The 20,998-nt window shown below is 40.3% G+C and overlaps 1 protein-coding gene across 6 annotated transcripts in view; it reads left to right on the top strand.

Annotated features, from left to right (window-relative positions):
• Nucleotides 1-20,998, top strand: part of CDH13 (cadherin 13) — a gene marked incomplete at its 3' end in the record, with an annotated part of 461,247 nt that overhangs the window by 310,643 nt on the left and 129,606 nt on the right. For all 6 annotated transcript variants that reach the window (XM_083870235.1, XM_083870236.1, XM_083870237.1 and 3 more), the window contains one exon: nucleotides 12,375-12,553. In XM_083870235.1, coding sequence (XP_083726361.1) covers nucleotides 12,375-12,553 — 179 coding nt within the window. The remainder of the gene's footprint in view (nucleotides 1-12,374; nucleotides 12,554-20,998) is intronic.

Raw genomic sequence — 20,998 nt, 5'->3', positions numbered from 1 at the left:
GGCAGGGACAGACATCAACAAACAAAAACATCAGAGACAAAAACTCTGACTCAGTTGCTGACCCTGTTGATTGCTGGAGAGATTTACAACTCTAGAGAGGAGGATTTCATATAAGTTACCAGGAAAACAAACAAATGAATCACAGGGGTTTGAAGTAAAATATTTCTTACTTAATTATTTAACTTTTTGCATGGAAGAAATCCTCTCGAGCTCTCAGGGGTTGTGCCCTGAAGGTTGATATCATTTGGAATTTTCGTTCTTCCATGCATTGAATCAGGGCTCCACTCAAAACTATAACAGAACTGAGGCTGGAGGGAAATTCAATGAATGGGTTTGACAGAAGGTGTTTACAGATTGCCTTTGAACCCTGTGGTATGTTGGCATGGACATTTTCAGCACTGGAAATTGTGAGGGCCAATAGGGAACCCAAGGCAGGACCAGCTGTGTCTGCTCCCAAGTCCTCTTTGCCTTCCAGTTTATTTCAAACAGGGAAAGGGGATGGGTGGAATGGACCAACCTGTGATGGCTCCACCCAGAGCATCCCTCTCATGGACCAGACCCACCTTCTCCCCAAGAGACAGTATTTCATTGAAGCTCTGAGTTGAAAACTTGAATTTTAAATGTGTTCAGGCTGAGGGTTGTGCAAAAGTACCCAGTGGAAAACCAGAAATTTGAAAATTGGAAATCTCTTTCTGGGTCTCATTTCTTAGGACGGTTTGGCACTGACTGATGCTTGTTTTCTTTTTTGTCCGAGAAGGAATATGTGCATTTATAAAGTATAAATGGATTAAATTAAAGCAAGCCTCTGACTTAATGACACCATATTTGCACACAGCTCCACAAATCTTTATGATCTCCAAAGTCCCCAATTGCTGGCAGTGATCTATCGTGACCTGTCCTGTGCTTAATTATTAATTTTCCATTAAGGAGTTCCATAGTCAATATTTAGATGGTTTATGACGTACAGAAGCTTTTCCCCGCTCATATTTTCTTTGCAGGGACATCATGTAGCCCTTACAGTACTAAATCAATTACACACAGAGTTAAAATTGTCTTGATTTGTTGTTTAAGGTCTCTTCCCAACATGATGCATCAGTTTTAAGGGAATAAAACCAGGGATATCTTGGCCTGTTTTTAATCCTTGCAGGGCTCCACTGAGCAGGGCTCAGTTCAGGCTGTAAAGTTGTGCAGCACAAAGATCCCTCCAGCCCCAAGCAGTCGTGAGAAGGGGAGAGAAAAGCTCCTGGAGAACAAAACCACAGGAGAACCATTTTATTCTGACCCTACTTTCCACACCCGTGGGAATGGGCAAAGTTAATAGATAATTTAAAACACATCTTTTAAACACCCTGGAGTTTGGTGTCTTCTCAGAGGTAGATTTCACCCAGAATGAACCAATTCTGAAGATGCTTTATCTCACATTTCTTAAATTTTTATGTTAGAATGGGATGAACTGCACCCAAAATTGCCAGTCCCTCTTTAGTGACTATAAAAGAACCCTAAAAGATTGGATATGTGATCTTAAAATGGTTGTAACTGAGTAAAATGAATCACACTTGCTGAAGTCAGCAATTTAATTAATTACTTAATTCAGGAAAGAATATCAGGATCCCTACTGAAAATATATATCACACACCCCAAATTGTATTCTTGTTATGGATATGAAGCCTGTGATTTATACAAGACAGTTTCGAGGGCTTGTTTGAAAATCACAGAGCACACTCTTGCAGCATCTGAATCATTTCTTAAACTCAGCCCTCAGTGCCTTTAAAATATAATTTAACCAAAAAAAGATCATTTGAAGAAGGGCTGCAAAGATTTCTACGTGCAGATACTTCGATCTCAAGATGGGGAAAAAGGCAGGAAACAATTCCATCTCCTGTTATTCCTGATTGCTCTTAGGGAATGAGTGTGTGGACTGGATTTAAAGGCTGACCAGTTTGAAGTGAAAGTTTCCAGAATAACTGATGGTGTTTATCCTTCCTCCTGTGGGCTCCTTTACAGTGGGAAACTGTTGAACTGGGTTCAGGATAATTCATGGGGGAAGAATGGATCTTTTCTAAGGATATCTTTCCAAGACATGCCTTATGATCCTAAAGGATTTGTTCCACGCTTACTTTGAGACCTTAAAATCAAATATTGCACTTTTGTTTGCAGTTTTAATAGGAATGACTGCATCTGTGATATGATTTATCCAGAAAAGTGCAATGGGCTTAATGCAATTCTCTGAATGAAGAACAGGGAGTAGTTGCCCAGTTTATTTATTGGATCCAGCAGTGAAGTCCATTATGAAATATTGCTCAGGCAGGGTGAATTTAAATAAGTTCAACAGAGCAGACACTACAAGACTAACCAAATAATTTATCCAGGAGTTCAGCTGCGGAAGGAGGGGGAAAGAAAAACAAAACTCACCTAAAAAGATCCTGTATTATGATGGAAACACTTATCCCTCAGATAAAAACTCTCAGATGTTTAATAGATCAAATGGCTGGGACTTGAGGATGAAATCAATACAGAGATGAAATAATCCATCAGAATTAAGTGTGTGCCCTGGTTCCTGCAGAGGAAGGCAGAAGCCATGGGAGATGATTTGCCTCCTCATTAGGACATCTGATTCTTCTTTCATTAGCACTGCTTTTGTAATATTGAAGCACCCTCAGCTCATCTGGGTTAATTTTGGATTGATGTGGGTGCTGAGAGTCCCAGTGACAGACTCAGGGGGAACAGGGCTGGGTGTTCCAGTTCTATTCCCACTTTGTGATTTGAGATTAAAGCACAAGCAGTTCATATTAGTTAACAGGCCAGGAGTAAAGATGAGAACTTCCCAGGTGCAGTAATTGCTGAAGTCTGCTGCATATTCATACCCCTACACCTATGTGAAAAATTGGATACTTGTGGGAATTGCTGGTAGCAAGAAGGCAAAGGGTCCAATGGAGAAAAAAAAAAGGAGGCACAGATCATCCTTTTGTTTTCTCTTTCATTTCACGTATATTGAAGTGAGAAATTAGGGTGGTAAAAAGGGAATAAAGGCAATGTAATGCTGTGTAATACCTGATACAGACATTCAAGGTCAATCCTGTATTCCACAGCCTCACTTAAGATAAATCTTTGCTTTAGTAGTGCTGGGCTGGATTAGATCAACAGAAATTCTGGCCCACTGTCTCAAAAAACATTTCCAATCAGGGGAGATTGACCTTGCACTAAGAGATCTTTTTAAAACATAATATTATTACTTTTTAATCAGGAAGGATGCCAGGGTACCTGACTTGGACATAGAAGAGCAGTGCAAAGTGATTTCTGTGAAGTAATGACGTGTTTTTGATTAAAGCCCGCTGAGACAGGGGAGAGTAATTGCTGCCTTTCTTATATTTGTTAGAAGTCAGTCAATTCCTTTACAAAAGTAGGTAATTTATGGAATGAGATCTTCCATCTGTGAGTGTGGCCCTGATCAAAAGATTATTGAAATCTGTGAAGATGTTCCCTTCTTAGGAAAATCTCTCCCTTCTGTTGTTTTTCTGGAACAAATGCAGAATTTACACACAGAGTGTAGCCTGGGCTTCTTATTACCCAGTTCTCACTGACTGTAATTTTTAGTGTTTTAAAAAAATAGACACTTAATGTCCATACACTACACTGTTCTATTTTGAGTTGTTTTGTTTTTTGTTTTTTTTTTTTTTTTTTTTTTCCCCAGTTTGGAATAATTTGCTGTAGAATGAAAGAAAAAATATTTTTCTCATTTTCATTATCAAGCATTGTTCAATTTAATATACTCCTGATTTAGAACACACACTGCTGTTCCCTCCCTACCAGTGCCCCAAGTTTCCTTTCCAAAGGACATTGGTGCTGTGAAAGGGTTGTGGGATTGTGGGATGAGATATACCTGAGCTGTTTACCCAGAACTGGGAAGTGCAGTTTGGTCTCCAAATCCAGAGTTTTTCCTGGCTTGCAGGATGTGAAGTGGGTTCCCAGTGATCAGCAGTTTTGTTTAATAAGGGCTAAGAGAAGGGTCTGTTGCCATTCCTGTAAATACTCAGAATTTAATTCTGCCTGACAGGCCTGGATGGAGACAAGATGAAGGTGGCTTTGAAGTGAAAGATGGTCAGTTCTCTCCCAGAAGTTCAGAATGCAAATAATTGTCAATATTTTTTTACTAACCTAAGTGAAGTCTCTGAAGCCTCTATTTGCTTTTCTACATTTATCTTGATTAAGAATGCCACCCTGTTAGAGGCTGGGAGAAACTGGATATTAGCTTCTTTTTTGTGGGGATAAAGTTAAATGATTAATCTAATTTTTTTTTTTCCTGGTTTATTTTTTGTCATGAAGTTTAGGGGAAGCTTTTTTACCACATTCAAGAGGTAATTTCTCATGGGTATTTCTGGATCTGAATGGCATTTCTGAATCTGAAATTTACATCAGGTCTCATTTATTTATAGGACTTTAAAAATTGCTGTCTGTTAACAATTTGCATTGCTCTGGCCACAGCTCTACCACTCAGATAAAGAGGGAAGGAAACTGTTAAGGAAAAAGGTAAAGAAAAGCTAAAAGAAAACATTTGGATTATGAAATAGAAATAAGTGCAGAATATATATTTTTAGTAAGCTCTCTGCTTGCCCTTGACTATAAAGTCTGCATCTGCATTTTAACAGCTTGCATATGCCTGAAATCAAATTTGAATGATTGCAGGCAATTCCAATTTTCCACGGGACCTGGGAAAGCAGCACGGTGCCTCAGGTGGGTTGTGAGCATCTCTGACAAAAAGCTTCAGCTGCCAGGCACTTCAGACCCTGCTCAGGGTCTGAGCAGGGCACTCTGGGCAGGAGGTGTTGAGTTTTATAAAATTTTATATATGGTTTTGTAAAGGCAGAGGAAAGAGCTCAGCACCCTCCACTTCCCCTGGTGCAGCTGGAGTTCAGCTGGCATTGACCAAACCCCTCGTGGGATTTGGGCTGCACTGGTGGCCAAATGCATTTATGGGGATAAGTTCCACTGATGTTCTGGAAGTTTCTGCACCTGACCTTTCAGCAAAGAAGAAAAAATTGCTTCTGTGTCTTTTTTTGACAGCGGTCCTGCCTTGTTTTTAAGGGGTTGATTTTAATGATGTTGAAACGTCTCATCTCGTTCTCGATTTGTTGTGATTTCCCTGATTGATTCCTAGCGCCAGCCAAACTCCAGAGAGAACGTGGGCCTTTTGTGTTTTTCATGCCTGGGGCTGAATCTTGCTCTTTGTGTGTTGAATAGATATTCTTTCCCTCATAAATCACTGCTCTGTCATGTCTGCCTGCTGTGAGATGTTCAATGCATATCATCATTTACATTAAACCATTTACTTCAAGGGAATGTGTTATATTGCCTTATGAATTATGTGATCTGACATATAAGATTATGTTATGAATTGGCACTTAGAATATTAGAACAGTGGGACGTTTTATAGCTTGTGGTCATGAGCCAAGAAGTAATTCATGACTTTTCTTAATAAACTTTACTGGTCAAAAGGGAAACAGGCATGGGAGTGTGACATTTTTACTTAGGGAGAACCATGGTTAAGAAAAAAAAATCTTTGATGATTTGCTTGAACCTGCAGCCTGTTTATATCTGGAGGAAGAATAGCGGGGGTGTTTTTAGCTGCATCTCCATTGTCCTAAGTCCTCTTCTACTAAATTTGCAGTTCCTAGCCCCTCTGGAGAGACTGTAAATGAACAAATGTGAAGGATTCCCCTTGCCTGGGCAAGGAAGGATGGTTTGCTGCAGGGGGAACAGAGAGGAGTAGAACTGGGAGAGCTGTTGAGGGGAAGGCAGAGCTGTGGTGGGTCAGTTTTTTGTGATCCCTCTAAAAGACATTCCCTTATCTGTTCAGGGGATGAACTTTTGGACAGTGCCAGATAGGAAATTAGACTTCATTGATTTTACTCCTCATGCAAATACCTGTTCCATGCTATCTGTAAGTCTATAAGGCAAAAATCTTCATGCATTTGTTTTTAATTGTTTTTTCCTTTGTGTGTGGGAAGATGCACAGAGTCTAAAATGTGGGTTATCTTGTTGTGGGATCATGAGTTTTGTACAACACAAAATCCGTGAAGGGAATGTTGGTGTTCTGAAAAAATAAATTACATTCTTCACAGTTTCTTGTATCTGCACAAAATAGGGATAAATTTCAGTGTGAATATGCTACCACAAAATGTCATTACCTGGTGTGTACAGACAATAAACACAATTTGGGAATCCTTGGCGAGGCCAACAACTTTCCACGTTTTTACCACACGATTTTACCCTAAAGAGGGAACCATCCCCAGCACTGCAGACAAAATGCAACACACCAAAGCGAGATCCATGTCACATAACTGCAGCTAATGCAAATTCCCTCAGTGACATTTCATAGATCAGTGTCTGGCCCGGAGCAGAGAACACCTGAAAGCTCTTCACATTGTTCCCACAGTGTGACAGTGGCTGCAGCCTGGCTGGGGACAGGGCTGTGGATAAGTCATGTTCCAAACATCCCAGGAGTGAATAATTCATTCTGCCAAAACAACCGTGCTGCTCATGGGGAAAAAAGGTTAAATACCACTATTGCTAAAGGTTGACCTGCCCATACATCATCTCTGTTCTGTCATAACATTCAGCTGGGAATGCCCCATTATTCCTTACTCGATTTATATGCTTCTGACTGCATTAGCTCTCTATAGATGGTAACAGCTCCTGACAGTTCTTCATCTCTATTTAATATTACTGAAGTTTCTTTTGTGTGCTGGGAGAAGTTTGTTTGTTATTCATGCCACAGCTGACAGTTCACCAGTTCACCCTTCCAGTCCTGCTGGCTGCACTACAGTGGCATTCCCAGAGTACTGCCAGTGATACCACCTAATTTAGAGCTTAAAAGAACCTGCCAGACATCTAAAAAGAGAATGTGAGGAAGACCTAAAGGCTAGAAAATTATTGCCCTATACAAATGTAAGATATGCTCAAAGCCTAAACTCAATAATTCTCACTAAATGTCTTTATTGAGCAAGGCCTTGGAGTTTTTAATGATACACATAATTGCAATTCAAATGCCCTTGATTGGAACCATAATAGACCTTTCTTCTTATATTTGTTTTGCTCCCTTGGGGCCTTTTGTCTAAAAGTACAAAATGATAATCCAACATGTAATTAGTTTTGATGAGAACATAGGAGGGCTTACTGCTTTGTTCCAGTTTCTGAAAGTTGGGCTCTAGAGATGTAGGTAACCCTCTTGATTTCTTCCTTCCTCATCCCATTTTTCACTCTTTGTCCTCCTTGGGTTAAAATAGCTGTACTTTTGGAAAATACACCATTGTGCATCTGATTGTTGTCCTGTATGGAGACACAGCTGAACTTGTGGAGAAGGTGGAACCACAACTAACTTAATTATGTTAATTAAGAGAATAAGCCCTTTTTGTAGCACATGTAGAAAACGTTTAATGTACTGAACATAGAGAACCACAGAAAGAATAAAAGTCAGCTGAGAAAACTCCGTGGGTGAAGTTTTTGAGCTCTGTAGCTCTCATAAAGTTGGAATTTTTCAGTCCTTAAACTGGTTAATATTTTATTTGTTGGTCTTCAAATTCAGTCTTCTCTTAAGGCTGTAGGCTTGAGACATTTGTTCACATTTTATCTGGCCAGAGATAAGCCTCACTTCCACCCCTCTCCAGTTCTACTTTTAAACCCAGCAGCTGCATATAGTAAATAATTAAAAAATCAGTAGTTATGTTCTCTTGACATCTGGAAGGGAAGGGAAGGGAAGGGAAGGGAAGGGAAGGGAAGGGAAGGGAAGGGAAGGGAAGGGAAGGGAAGGGAAGGGAAGGGAAGGGAAGGAAAGGAAAGGAAAGGAAAGGAAAGGAAAGGAAAGGAAAGGAAAGGAAAGGAAAGGAAAGGAAAGGAAAGGAAAGGAAAGGAAAGGAAAGGAAAGGAAAGGAAAGGAAAGGAAAGGAAAGGAAAGGAAAGGAAAGGAAAGACAGGTTATTAAGGGGTTATTAACAAAATCTCAAAGAGATTTTCCCAAGAAACCCGCTGTTCCAAAACCGTGCATTGTGTTATATTTTACCTCTTGGTGCCTAAGGGGAGATTTTGCCAGTATTTTCAGATAATCAGCACTGATGGCTGCAGCCTGTGGAGCAATGGGAGTGGGATCTGTCTGACCAAGGAGAAACTCTGGGAGGTTCTGCCTGATTCTGGGAATTCTGAGGGACTCTGCCCAGAAAGTGTGACAAATAAACCCTGAATATTGACACACACCAAGACACAACTGCAGCTTCCTGAGAGAGTTTCCTCCGTGGATCTCTGTGCATCAGCAGCACAACGAAGAAGTTGCTGATTTTGCAGACATTCCCTCCCCAGCCTGATAAGTTTATATATATTGTTTAACATGATAATGCAGCAAGCTGTTGTTTTGTGGTTTGAAAGCCAGCTGCATTTGATTGATGCCAGGAATGGAAGTTTTTGTAAAATGACACTGAATTAGATGTAGTCGGTTTACGGGGCTGGGGAAATGAATCTTTTATGAAGAATAAAAGTTTATGATGAAGGAGAAATACTGAAGAAGTGTACATCTTGAATGGAGCTCTTTTGGACAGGATGCCTGTTGCAGAGCCTTTCAAAACATACATTTGGACCACTATACTTTTAAGAAGGAGATCTCTATATAAACATTCTCCTTTGTGCTATTCCAATCCCAATTTATTTGTGTTCTCTCTGTGGACACCTCAATTAGGTTAGGGATTTTTTTCCCTGGGAATGTAGCTGTCAGATTTCTCCAAAGGGTTCCAGGTGTTTTAATTGCTGGATTGAAGATCTTTTTTGAGCCATCAGCTACAAATACAAAGCACACGGGGGGAAGTTTTCTGTATTGATTCCCAAACGAAAAACAGACACACCCTGTGCTAATACATAACAATATCTAAAGACAACCCCACATTTTATGTGCATTTTTACACATTATGAGAACTTGTGAGAATGGAATAACTTTAAAATTAAGTTTAAATTCTGCTTTGATGGTAGCCAGAAACCAATATCACAAAACTTTTGAGAGAAGAATCATAAAAAAAAAAGAGGTATCAAATTCCATCCAGCTTTCCTCTTGGAGCTGGCATCTCTATGCAAAATGAATGTAAAATTCTGCTCCTCTGAGTAGCTGGAATTCTTATCTGTATGCACCAAAGGGATGATTGCAGGGAACAAGATAATGTCTGGTGAGTTGAAAGGTTAAAGAACTGCAGCTGGCAAATCAGAATCAGATTCAGCCATTGTGTTAAGCCAGTTCTATGCCGGAGTAACGAGAGATTAGGGGATTTAAATCAGATCTTAAAATTTACGTGTGCCTTTCACTGTTTTATCATCAGAAATATTTCAGTAGGACAACTGTATAAATGGGATTTCTACTTTAATATATATTGTAATAAGTTTCTAAATCTCTGCTGAGCATCAAGTCATCTAATAGATTAATAATAATAGCACCTGTGTGTTCATTCAAAATGTTGTCTGCTGTACTTGAGTAGGGCATCTTATCAAAGTGCATTCTTCAGGAAACCATTGTGTGCTGAAACCTACTTAATTTCACATGAACTTGGGCACTCTTTGAGATCCCTTGAAGATTTGCCTTTATTTATTTCATTGAAACCTTGTGATTGGGAGACCCTTGTGAAACATGTTATTTAACACTGATACAAAAAAATCTTCTCAAAAATGTGACAAATTTCCAAAACCAGCACGTTGTGCTGTACTTGTGAAAAGAGGGTGAATCTTAATTCTTAAAAAAAGATATCAGTTCTTTTCTCCCTTTTCTTCAAAGTAGGTGAAAATATCAGGGCTGGGATCATCTTGTAGCACTGGAAAACATGGCATGGTATCCAGTGGTAAGCTTCTTTTTGAGCTGTCTGACCTTTAATCACTGCTGAATAAAACCAACATGCTGTCAGGTCTCTGTTATTTCTCTCAAGGGGGTAACTCTGCCCAAAGCAGAGATGAAATAAAACCTTTGAGAGCTTATATTCAAGGTCACTACAAGAAGAGGCAATGCTTTCTACTCTGGGAGCTACAACAAAAGGGGAAAAAAAAAAAGAGAAGATATGTACCTAAACAAGTTGAGTTTGTTTAACAGTGAGCAGGCAGTTGTTATATCAGTCTACACATGAGACAGGGTTTGTTTTTATTTTTACCACAATATTTCATTTTTATTTGATTTTTTAAATCCAAGACCTTCAGAAAGCAAATAAACTCACTGCACATGAATGATATATATTTCTGTTATTGAGGCACTTGCAATCCAATGTCTAGGCCTTGTCTGTATCAGGTTTTAACCTCTTGTATTCATTTTGCCACAGAAGTCTCTGTGAGAACTGAAAAGAGATCCTATGGTCTTACAGATCTATAAAGAAATGAAAATACTGTGTTTAAAATGTGTTGACCATGATAGTTTAAAATAATATTTGCCCAGTCTGTGGGGAAAAGAAAGGATGAGTTCCCACAGAGGAATTAATCTGTAACAAAGATTTATGGCTCCCTCTGACACTCTGATTCACACAGGAGATAATGGTGTCAGTGCAAAGTTACTCCAATGGATGGGGTGTAGATCATGGAATCTGATAAACTGCTTCAGCTGGAATTTCTAGGTTGAAGACTGGATCTCTTCCTAGAGTCTTTACTTTATAATTTGCTAATATCTCACACTGATCTGTTACTTAACATTGATTCACAATTGAAATTAATTTCTTGATTTGATCATGGCTTTGTTATTATTTGGTAGAACCTCATTCTGTCTTCGGCTCAGTATTACCAGAAATATTCAATCTTGCTGTGACCATGTATTATTTAATCAGATTGCTTTTCAAACCAATGCTTACCTTTACAATTATAGATGAACTGATGAAGAATTCATCAGGTCTAGGGGTGAGGATGTCACAGCTCAGCCCAGGTGTCTCATTATACCCTTCCTTTGTTTCTCAGTGTACTGTACAAAGCTGATAAAGCGCTGACAGAATTTTGCAGGCTGTGTCAGCCTCTGGCCTGTCTCAGGGAGAGGAAAATCCTTGATCCAGGGGTGCAGGATGTGCTACCCTGCTAAGCATGGGACTGGCAGCAGCTCACTCCTCTCTCTGTTAACTGTGATGGAGAAGCAGAGGGAGGTTTTTCCTCTGCACAGCACTCGGGAATCTGTGCGAGGAACTGCATTTCCCTCATTGCACTCTGCAGCAGAACTGTGAGTTCAGGGAGTTTCCTGTCAGAGAAACCTTCAGCACTGGGACAGTAGAGATAGGGGGCTTATTGATGTTCATAAAATGAGCTCATAAATTTGTACAAATTCAAATTAGAACAATCTAGGCTTTAATAATTACAACATTTCTTATTGACAGAAGTTACATCCAACACATTCTGAACTGCAACACTTTACCATGCAAATAGAGACCTTCCTGGTATTTCAGTGTTGTTGTTTTCATTGTAGCCATCTGTGGACTTTCTGCCTGCAGAATTTAAAGTGGGAAAGATACACCTGTAGCTCTGGTTCATGCCTGAGATGTTTTAGTTTTCTGAAATTCTTTTCCCAGGGAATATTTTGTAAACAAGAGACATGTTCTAGTAGCTGTAAAATTGGTTTACATTCTTTCCCTAGGAGGGACTTCTTGATGTCCCTCTGGTCTGACCAATGTGATTGAAGAGGTTTGTCTTTGTTTCACCAATTTAATTGGTCTATGTAGAATAGTATATAAAGAAGACACATCCCATGAATAAAGGAGTCACTTTCAGCCTTCTGAGGTCAGAGTCTTTGTGTCGTTGTGGTGTAAAACAGCATCATGCACCTTTAGTTCATGTAGTGAAATGTGGATGGCTTCAAAGCACAGACAGGGAATTTGTGTTAAAGCACAGGAACCTTCAGTTGGCTGAGTAACCGGTAAAGATAATATGAACACAAGCACAAATATCAGGTGCAGCTACTCAGTGGTGTTGGTGTTGATGGGATATTCACAGATTGAACCCCTGTCTGTCCAGGTATGTCGCTAAACAGACACGAAAACAACCACACTCACACCATCAGGGTGTCAGAGTAGAAAGAGGGAAGTTTATTTGGGATTTTGACTTATACCGTTTTTGGAATTTGATCAGGGATTGGGGGATGAGGTTGACACCTCTTTGACCTCACTGGTCAAACTAGAAGTCCATCAGTTTGTCCTCCCGGCAGGAAGGAATGCACAGTTTTCAAAACATCACTTTTTGTTTATGTAACAACTTGTGAGAACTCCAGCACAGAAAATACAAACATCAGAAGGCTGGAAAGATCAGGGTGACACAGGTAGCCTTGCGAGGGCTTTTGTGAGATTTTTTGAGAGGTTTTTTTGCTCAGTGCCTGCTGTGTGTGCCCCTCTCCCCAGGAACCACCGTGATGCGCGTGGCCGCGTTCGACGCCGACGACGCCAACACGGACAACGCCCTCCTGCGCTACAACATCCTCAAACAGACCCCCACCAAACCCTCCCCAAACATGTTCTACATCGACCCAGAGAAGGGGGACATTGTCACCGTGGTGTCCCCAGCGCTGCTGGACAGGGAGGTAAGCCAGCACTGTCCTATCTCCAGTTGTCTTGTGCCTCTATTCTTCTCCTGGGGCGCGAGGAGAGGTTCTGAATGTTGTCGTGTGGGGATTCAGATGATTGTTTTTAGGGGAGTCTTTTAAGAGTTTTGTTTATTTCTTACTTGGATCTAAGAAGTTCTAAGCTCTGCTTGGTGCTTATAAATCTGGTAGTTCATAATTTCTGTGCAAGACTGTGGGGAATGGAATTGTAGAGGATTCTCAAAGCCTGACACGAGGCTCGCACAGTCTTGTGCATCTGTGTGCAAACTCTGAGATAAGGTGTGTTGACTTAGGAAGGCTATGGAATAGGACAGACATCATTGAGAGAGAAACTGAACTAGAAACAAGTTTCAGATCATGACCTTACAAATAGACTAGATATTTCAGAGAAATAGAACTATGAAAGATACACTGTAGTAGGTCCTACAAGGAATATTTTTAGATGATTGGCTTATCAGCATTAGCAACATTGAGTGGCAAAAGCTGATGGGTCAAAAAATGCTTATAATGTGTTGTAATTAGGAAATAGTTTGGCTTCTGATTGTGATGGAGTGAATTGTAAGATATGTTTCACCCTTCTCATGAGACTGAATATGGAATAAAAGTCTTTAAAACACCTCTCAGGAGCCCCTTCTGTGGGTCAGAAAAAGGGTTTATCTGGCACGAGACATTTAGTGTTGTGTGGTGAGAGAGAAGATCTCAGGATTAAGTGGAATTCAGTTTAGAGTTAGTAATTGACACCCAGAGCTAATTGTGCATAGAGCCCACTCTGAGATTATTATTTTAGTGCTCTATATCTTTCCCAGAGTACTTTTATGAGTGGACTTAATGAACTAATTAACTTGGTACCCCATAGCCAAAAAAAAGAAAATATAAAAAAGGGTAGGAAAGGAACAGGTAAACCTCAAGTGGCTTTAAGGTGAATTGCCATAGTGCTGAAATCTACACTTATAAGAGATCATTAACGTTATGAGAGCATAAATTGATGGCAAAGAAAGCTGAGGTATGATCATTTAATGTTCAGAAGATAATAAAGTGGAGCCAATCTGTTAATCCAAAGGTTTAGATACCAGAATATATAAAATCTTGGCACCAAAAAGAGTTACTGTAAATCACAATTTCCTTTGATGAAGTAGCCTTGAGTGCTCTTAGATTCTTGGAGACATCCAAATTCTGTTCTTGAGGATGTTTCAGGCGTGTGCTGAGTCACTGAGCTTGTCTCATAAATTGATTAGGCTCAGAACTGTCCAATATTCACAATATTCAGCACATTATTTTTCATTTTACCAGGTGAAAATGCTGCCCATACTCTTCACTTTCTAGGTGGGTGGTTTTTTCTACAGGGTTTCCCAGCAGCAAGAATTTCATGGGTAAATCAGGCAGAGACCAGCACACAGTGCAGTGAAACTAAGGGTGAAACTAAGATCTGGGCCTGTAGGTCTGTGTTTTTAAGTTTAAAGAGATTCTGATTTTATTCCTGTTTGGGTGGCTGCCCACAGAATTGTGCCCAAGTTAAAGTTTATGAAATCGCTGCCTTTTTCTCCTCTCAAGTTTCCCTTCCAAATTCATTGTTTCAGTTCAAAAGCTTTTTACTGCGTTCTAAAGACAATTTTAGGTATTTTTATTCCTCATAGATAACCATTCCCCAGATTAAACCAATTTACTCAAAATTAGAAAATCAATGGAAGGGAATGAACATGGCTGCTGTTCTCAGTGCCTTCCGCAGGTCACTGGTGATTCATGAAATAATGATGCTGTCTCCATGCAGGAGCCCTGGCCTCAGCTGAATGGCTGTTATGGCTGGGTGGTACATCCTGAGAGCAGAATTCCTCATGGTTTTTAACAATAATCAATTCTGTAACTTTACTTTGAAGGTGACGTGACAAACTACGTTCTGTTGAAATTCCAGAGGAATTCTTGTTGTTCCAGATCTGGGTGGTTCACAAGCCAAAACGTAGGGCTGTGTATAATTTCAACACTAAAATGAAGGATTATCTGCAGTTAAAATCCAGTCTCACGTTGTCTTGTCAGGGAAAGGCTTGGGGAAAAGGATAATTTCTGGTTTTTCACAAGATGCTCTATGCTGTCATCTTTGTGGGTTCAGCCTCTTCCCTTTCCTGCCCATAAATCTTGAGTAGAAAATGGTGGTCAGGCCTCCTTTTTCAGACCTGTGGAGTTCCATTCATGGCTAAAGATGTATAACTTCTATTTTTAACCATAATTGCAGCTTTTAGACAACCTGCCTAATGATTTTCTACTGAAAAAAAAAAAAAAAAAAAATCTGGGCACCAATTTAATATCGATGTTATATAAATAACTCTTATATATTTCTGTGTGGCTCATGAAATTGAATTATTATAAAAAATTGTCTGGGTGAGGTGGGGATAGAGGGGAGTAAAACGTGGAGTAGGAAATGTCTGAGTAGTTTAGGAGGAAGAAATGTCTGACTGGATTCCTGCTTAGGGAATAAGGTGTCTACACATCATCAGGATTGATTGACTGGTTTTCTGGAAAAAAAAAAACAACTGAGCTGGAGTGGGTGCCATGTGCCATTTCTCTGCATAGGATAACTGCTGATATTGATGCCTGATTGTTGGGAACCTGTGAAAACCTTAGTTTTGGCTCCTTGGCAGAATTCTGAATGAAATATGTTGTAGAAACACAGGAGGAAGGAGTGTTCTTTCCCCTGAAAGCCTTGCTGGGAGGTGTGAAACACCAGAGGATACAAACTGGAGATGGAGGACAAAATCCTCATGAAGGGGAATTTGTGAGACGGGAATGGTTTTATCTCAGCAATTCTCACCTTGCTTTTCTTGGCATCCCAGAGGACAATGTGCTAGGAATTGCCTGGGTGTGTGATGGGGCAGGGATGGGTGATTTTGGAGCTGTTTCCATAGTGGAGGATCACCTACACAAAGCCCTTCTGTCCTGAGTGCACAAAAAGGGTTTGCAGGAACCCCCCAGAGCCCATCCAGCAGCACTCTGAGGGAGCTCCTCCTGCCTCCAAGGCAACAGCACACTGCAGGATTTGTATTTACACACCAGCAGATTTTTATTTATAATTTTTTTTTAGATTCAAAATTGTTTCCAAAAGTGCATGATCCTGGGGGTTTAAAGCAAAACTCAGGTAATTTCTCAAAGAACATCCATTTTCATTTTCAGAAGGCAGGTAAGGACACATTTTTGAAGATTAATGTGGGTTGTTTGGTTTTTTTTTTTTCCTTGTGGGAGTTAGGCATCCTTGAATGTGTCAGTAATAAAGATTGAAGAGTGTTAGGGGGCAAATTATACCTCCAGGTATCCGTTGGAGAATACATTTTGATTCATAAATTCAGAGGAGAAGGATGCCCTCCATCAAAGTATACAGTCTAAATGACACAAAATAGAGCACAACAGGGAAAGAGAGTGAAAAAGCAAGAAAAACAGGGGGAGGGGAAAGAAGTTGGAAAGAAACCTTGAGGAAACGTCCTAAATTTCAGGGATGGAGACTCCAGCTCAAAGTGACACTTCCCTGCAGTGAGAGGAAAATAATGTTCCTCATGTGCATAAGTGAAGAAAACACTTGTGGTCTTGTAGAATCAACTCTGAAATTTCCTTTCTGGGTCAGGAATTGGGTTTTGTGCTTGCCCACAATGCTGTTGTGCCACTGTCACAGACCCTTCTGCTCTATAGGGAAGGAGCTGTGATTTGGATGAACTTCATGACTAAAGCACTCAAAGAAAGCTGTCACCACAGTTGCTTAAGTGAAATATTTACTTCTCACAGTTTGAGAAGTAACCTGCTTTCGATAGGAACTGCTGTGCTTAATTTGAGTTAAAGTTAACAAATGGTTGGAGCTGTCTGCTGCACACTGATCTGTGTGCTGGCACACGTGTGAAAACACCTCAAGGAAACCAGTTCAGGTGTTCTGTGGTTGTGACACACCCTGGGCTAGGCTGGGGTGAGTGAAATGTGTGTTCTGCTCACTCTGGTGATCTTCCACAAGGTCAGGAAGGAGCTGCTGGGTAGTGTGACCATTTGAACCAATCTTGGGGTTCAAAAGGCATCACAAATGCTTTTTCCTCTCTTTATGGCTTGGGAAAATGGAGCTGGAAGCCTTTTTTCATGAGCTGTGAGGAACCTGGGGTTACATCAGCCCCTGGTGCTCGTGTTGGTGTGAGCTGCTCACAATAGAGGAGCTGGTTTGGGGTCTGGAGCATCTCCCTGATGAGGGGAGGCTGCAGGAGCTGGGGCTGGTCACTCTGCAGAAGGGAAGATCCCATCAATCCTTACAAATATTTCCAAGGTGGGTGACAAGAGAAGGGTCCCAGACTCTTTGTGGTGCAGCTGCAGGACAAGGAACAATGGCCATAAATTAAACCACAAGTTGCACCTCAATATGAGGAAGAATTTTCCCTGGAGGGGGCAGAGCAGGGAACAGCTGCCCAGGGAGGGTGTGGAGACATCCCAGCCCCACCTGGACACTTTTCTTGTTGAATGGAACAACATTCCTGCCTTGGCTGGGGCTTGGACAGGACCATGTCCAGAGGTCCCAACACTATTTTATGCTCCTGCAACAATTGGCTGCACCCTCTTAACCAAAGGCTCTGGGATTGAAACCACAACCAGAGCAAAAATCCGAATTTAACACCAGCCAGTGCCTCTCCTGGCTGTGAGTGATGCATGACTCTACAGTGGGTGGCAATTTTTCAAGTCAGCATCAGCCCCCCTGATCCATATTCAGCAGCCCAGTGCTGGCGTGGAGCAGGGACAGAAATGTTCTTTACAGCATGAACCAGCTCTGCTGGCAGGAATAAATCACAGCACTCGGGTTCAGAGGGCTCAACTTCTCTGAATGGGAAATAGAAAAATCTCGTCCACTCCTGCACATGGACACCACCCTTTTTATTCATGTTTTCCATTTTGGAGATAGGTGTCTTAAGCAGTCAATATACTTATTACCTACTCGATCTAAATGCAAATGCTGAACCAACAGTGCACTCTCATTTTTAATGAAAAGATATTAATCTTTTCAGCAAATGCATTCCACATTTGATCTTTGTATTAACCTCTAAAATATTCATATTTACAGCAATTGTGGGAAAACATATACCTTGGAGCGTATCAGCTCTGAGTTGGAATAATTGTATCATTTTGTCTTGTCTTCTCTGACAGAATTCCCACTTGCACACCTTTAACTTGTTTTGCAGAACGGTAAATTCCAGAGCTGAACCTCAGTTTCTATGGTTTAAGGGGTTTTAGTAGCAGATATTGCTGTATCTCATATTTCTTTCTGCTTAAAATACAAGATAAACAAGGTATTCACCATTTCCCCTCGGTTAATGCATTTCTTACACTCTGGTTTCTGATGCCTGTAAACATAAACAGCAGAGGGTCTCGAGTCAAAGGAAAACTCCAGGGCCTTTGGTCTCTTTTCAGGGAATATTCCATAGCTCTTTCTATCTGAAATATTAGAAATGGGGAGGGAAAAAAAAAAAATCTTCCAATTATAATGTTACTTATGGAAAAATGAACAGAGAGATTGAAAGTGATTCTTAGTGAGATGTAAAATCATATTTAAAGTTAATTTTATGATGAATTTTTCTGTATTTTCAGGCTTAAATGCCTGCAGTGAGAAAAAAAAAATAGTTTACCAGTAATTCTTACCAGTTTGATTCCTATTATGTTTTTGATGAGAAAGCTCATTAACCTGTTCTTGAATCTTGAAAGGAGCTGTGCAAAGGAGAAATAAAAGTAGAAATTATATGTCAAAATATGAGTAGTATGATTCCGGTTACAAACAGGCAGGAAAAGCTCCTATTGAGAGAACATGAGAGAATGTGTATGATCATTAAAAAAAGTCTGACCTGTTTGAAGCTGTAGTGGCAGAATTCTTACAAATCTTTCATGACATTGTTAGATAATTTCTGATTTCATTTAATTCAGCACATAGTTCGATAGTCTGATTAAAAAAAAAAAGAAAGAAAGGAAGAAAATTATCTGACAATAATAGGAGCAGAGATTCTTTTCTGTAAAAATCCATGAGGGATGAAGCTATCGCAGCAGAGGCTCACAGGGAGCTGATGTTCCTGTCTCCTCCTGGGCAGGGAATGCAGGACCCAGAGCCCAGGGCAGATAAATCCCTGGATGACTTTTCCTCCCAACATGGAGCACAACATGTGAAAATCCCACCTGTGGAAAAAAGGCAGCCCTTGGATGAGCACACACATCTGTGTCTTTGGGAATTAACAGAAGCTCCCTGCAGAAGCTGCTGCCTGTACTCTGTGTTTTGCATTTCCCTTTTCCCCTGGAACAAACCCTGAGCCAAACCCCCAAATCCCCACCTTGGCCTCTCTGTGTCTGCTGCAGTTTTGAACACTGGCTGGTTGGGAACAACTTTGGGATCCTCTGGTCATCTCAGCCCCCAGGGCATCCTCCTGCAGCTCCAACATCCTCCTGCAGCAGCTCCTTTATGGTTTCTTCTATTCCAACCCACAATCCCGGTGCTGTCACTCAATTTTGGAAGCCTGTTCCACAGCCTCAGGTCAAATGTTGTGTTTTCTTGAGGGTCAGTGCCTGTTAGCACAGAAAGCTGAAACTCCCAGCTTTCCAACAGTTTCATCCAGTACAATCTGGGATAATTGCTGGATATCTTTGTCACACTTTTTAACCTGGAGCTTGCAGGTGGGATAAATTCCCACTTAAAGGCAGAGCTTCTGCAAGGATATTTCCTTCCTCTCCAAGGAATCCCAAGATATCTCACAAACAAATCTTTTTTTCTTGCTTAGTCTGTGTTTCCCCCCTGCCAAGAAGGGAAGAAGGAGCATTCCTGGTTCTTCATCAGGATCTTGGATTTATTTCTTAGGTGGATTAGTGGCTGTTCATTCCCCACATGTGTTAGGCACTCGTGATTCTGAGCTATTGATGGCTCCAACCATCATTTTAACTCTCATCGTTTGCTTCCTGCAAAATCTCCACATTTCCCACATGATTTTTTCCAAACCTGCAGCTCCCTGTAGCTGCACTAAGAAATATTTATATTCTCCCCCTGATGTTTTGGGTTAGGAGTGTGGGTATCACTTCCTCCTGTGGCAGATAGTTTCTGATCCTCTAGAAATGTCACTCCGCCAAATATCCTGAGTTTCTCTGACACTGATGCACTGCAGAGAGATTTTATAAAATATCATTTTCAAGGCACTTACAAAGAGTGACACAAAACACGATATCGGCTGCCCACATATTTTGAATAGAGGCTGATAATGGAAATGTCTTTTTTTTTGGTGAGAGTTTCTTTATTAAAAAAAAAAAAAAGAGAGAGAGGAATATTTGCTTTATGGATGTTGAGATGTGAAAATCCCACTGTGACAAATGTCTGTCTAAGAAGGGAAAAGAAGTGATGGACTTAGAATAAAAAAACCTCTAATTGCAGATTTTACAGAGGAGCTGGTTAATTGCTAAATGGTTAATTGCTGAATGCTGGCACATATTCTGCTAGAACCAGGAGCACGATGATCTTCAAAGGTTATCTATGCCTGAAGATAATAAAATTATAAAATAATTAGAAATTCCAGATTGGGAACACACCACATGTTTTGTAGATGTTTGGAATGGTGGTTTCAGTTCAGGGAGAGAGGTGGGTGAGTGCATAAACAGAAAGCTGAAAATTAATGTTATCCATGTAGACTAAGAGATGCCAAAAGGTGAGAAAAATCTGAAATGTTTTTCAGCCCTTGCTTGGGGCCAAGGAATACGACTCCAAAAGTCAGAAGTGTGTCACTATTGATTAATCCAAATTTTTCCTGAAAGTTTCCCATTTCCAAACAGTTTTTGCTGGTTGGACAAGATGAACTTGCTGCTATAGAAGTAGTGTGGAGGCAGCAATGTTAATGCTTGGAAACAAAACTTTTGGATATTTTATCCCCAAGGCCTGACTTTTCAACACAAATATCAGTACTTCCAGAATGCTCAGTGCTGAAGAGAGCAGAAAGGAAAACTTCTGGGAGTGGTCAGTCTACAACCAGCACAAATCAAATAAATAAATAGAATTACTTCAAAGTCACTATAGAAATAATTGCTTACTTTGGTGGAGTTGCAGCTTGGACTCAACAAGAGTTACCCCAGAGATGCTTCATCTGATTTTAAATATTTTTTTAACACGAAAAGAGTATTTTCAAATATGTTGGTGGTTATTTTTAGTTCTGCTAGGATAATTCCAATTTCCCAGTGTGTTATTTTGGGATAATTCCTCTAGCACCAATGGGATTTTATTTTTGATTCCCCAAATGTCATCAGACAACAGACACATCTTTCTCATTTTATTTTCACTTTCTTTTATCTTTCCTGTTTTCTTATGACTTTCTATTTTTAGAGTGCATGCAGCAAAAATCATTTAAAATATGCTGGTTTGTAGGAGATTGTATCTTAATGCCATCAAATGGGAAATTT

This window comes from Zosterops lateralis (assembly GCF_965231275.1).
Source record: "Zosterops lateralis genome assembly, chromosome: 12".
Lineage (NCBI taxonomy): Eukaryota > Metazoa > Chordata > Aves > Passeriformes > Zosteropidae > Zosterops > Zosterops lateralis.
The sequence above is the reverse complement of the archived record's forward strand: the minus strand, read 5'-3'. Positions and strand labels throughout refer to the sequence as shown.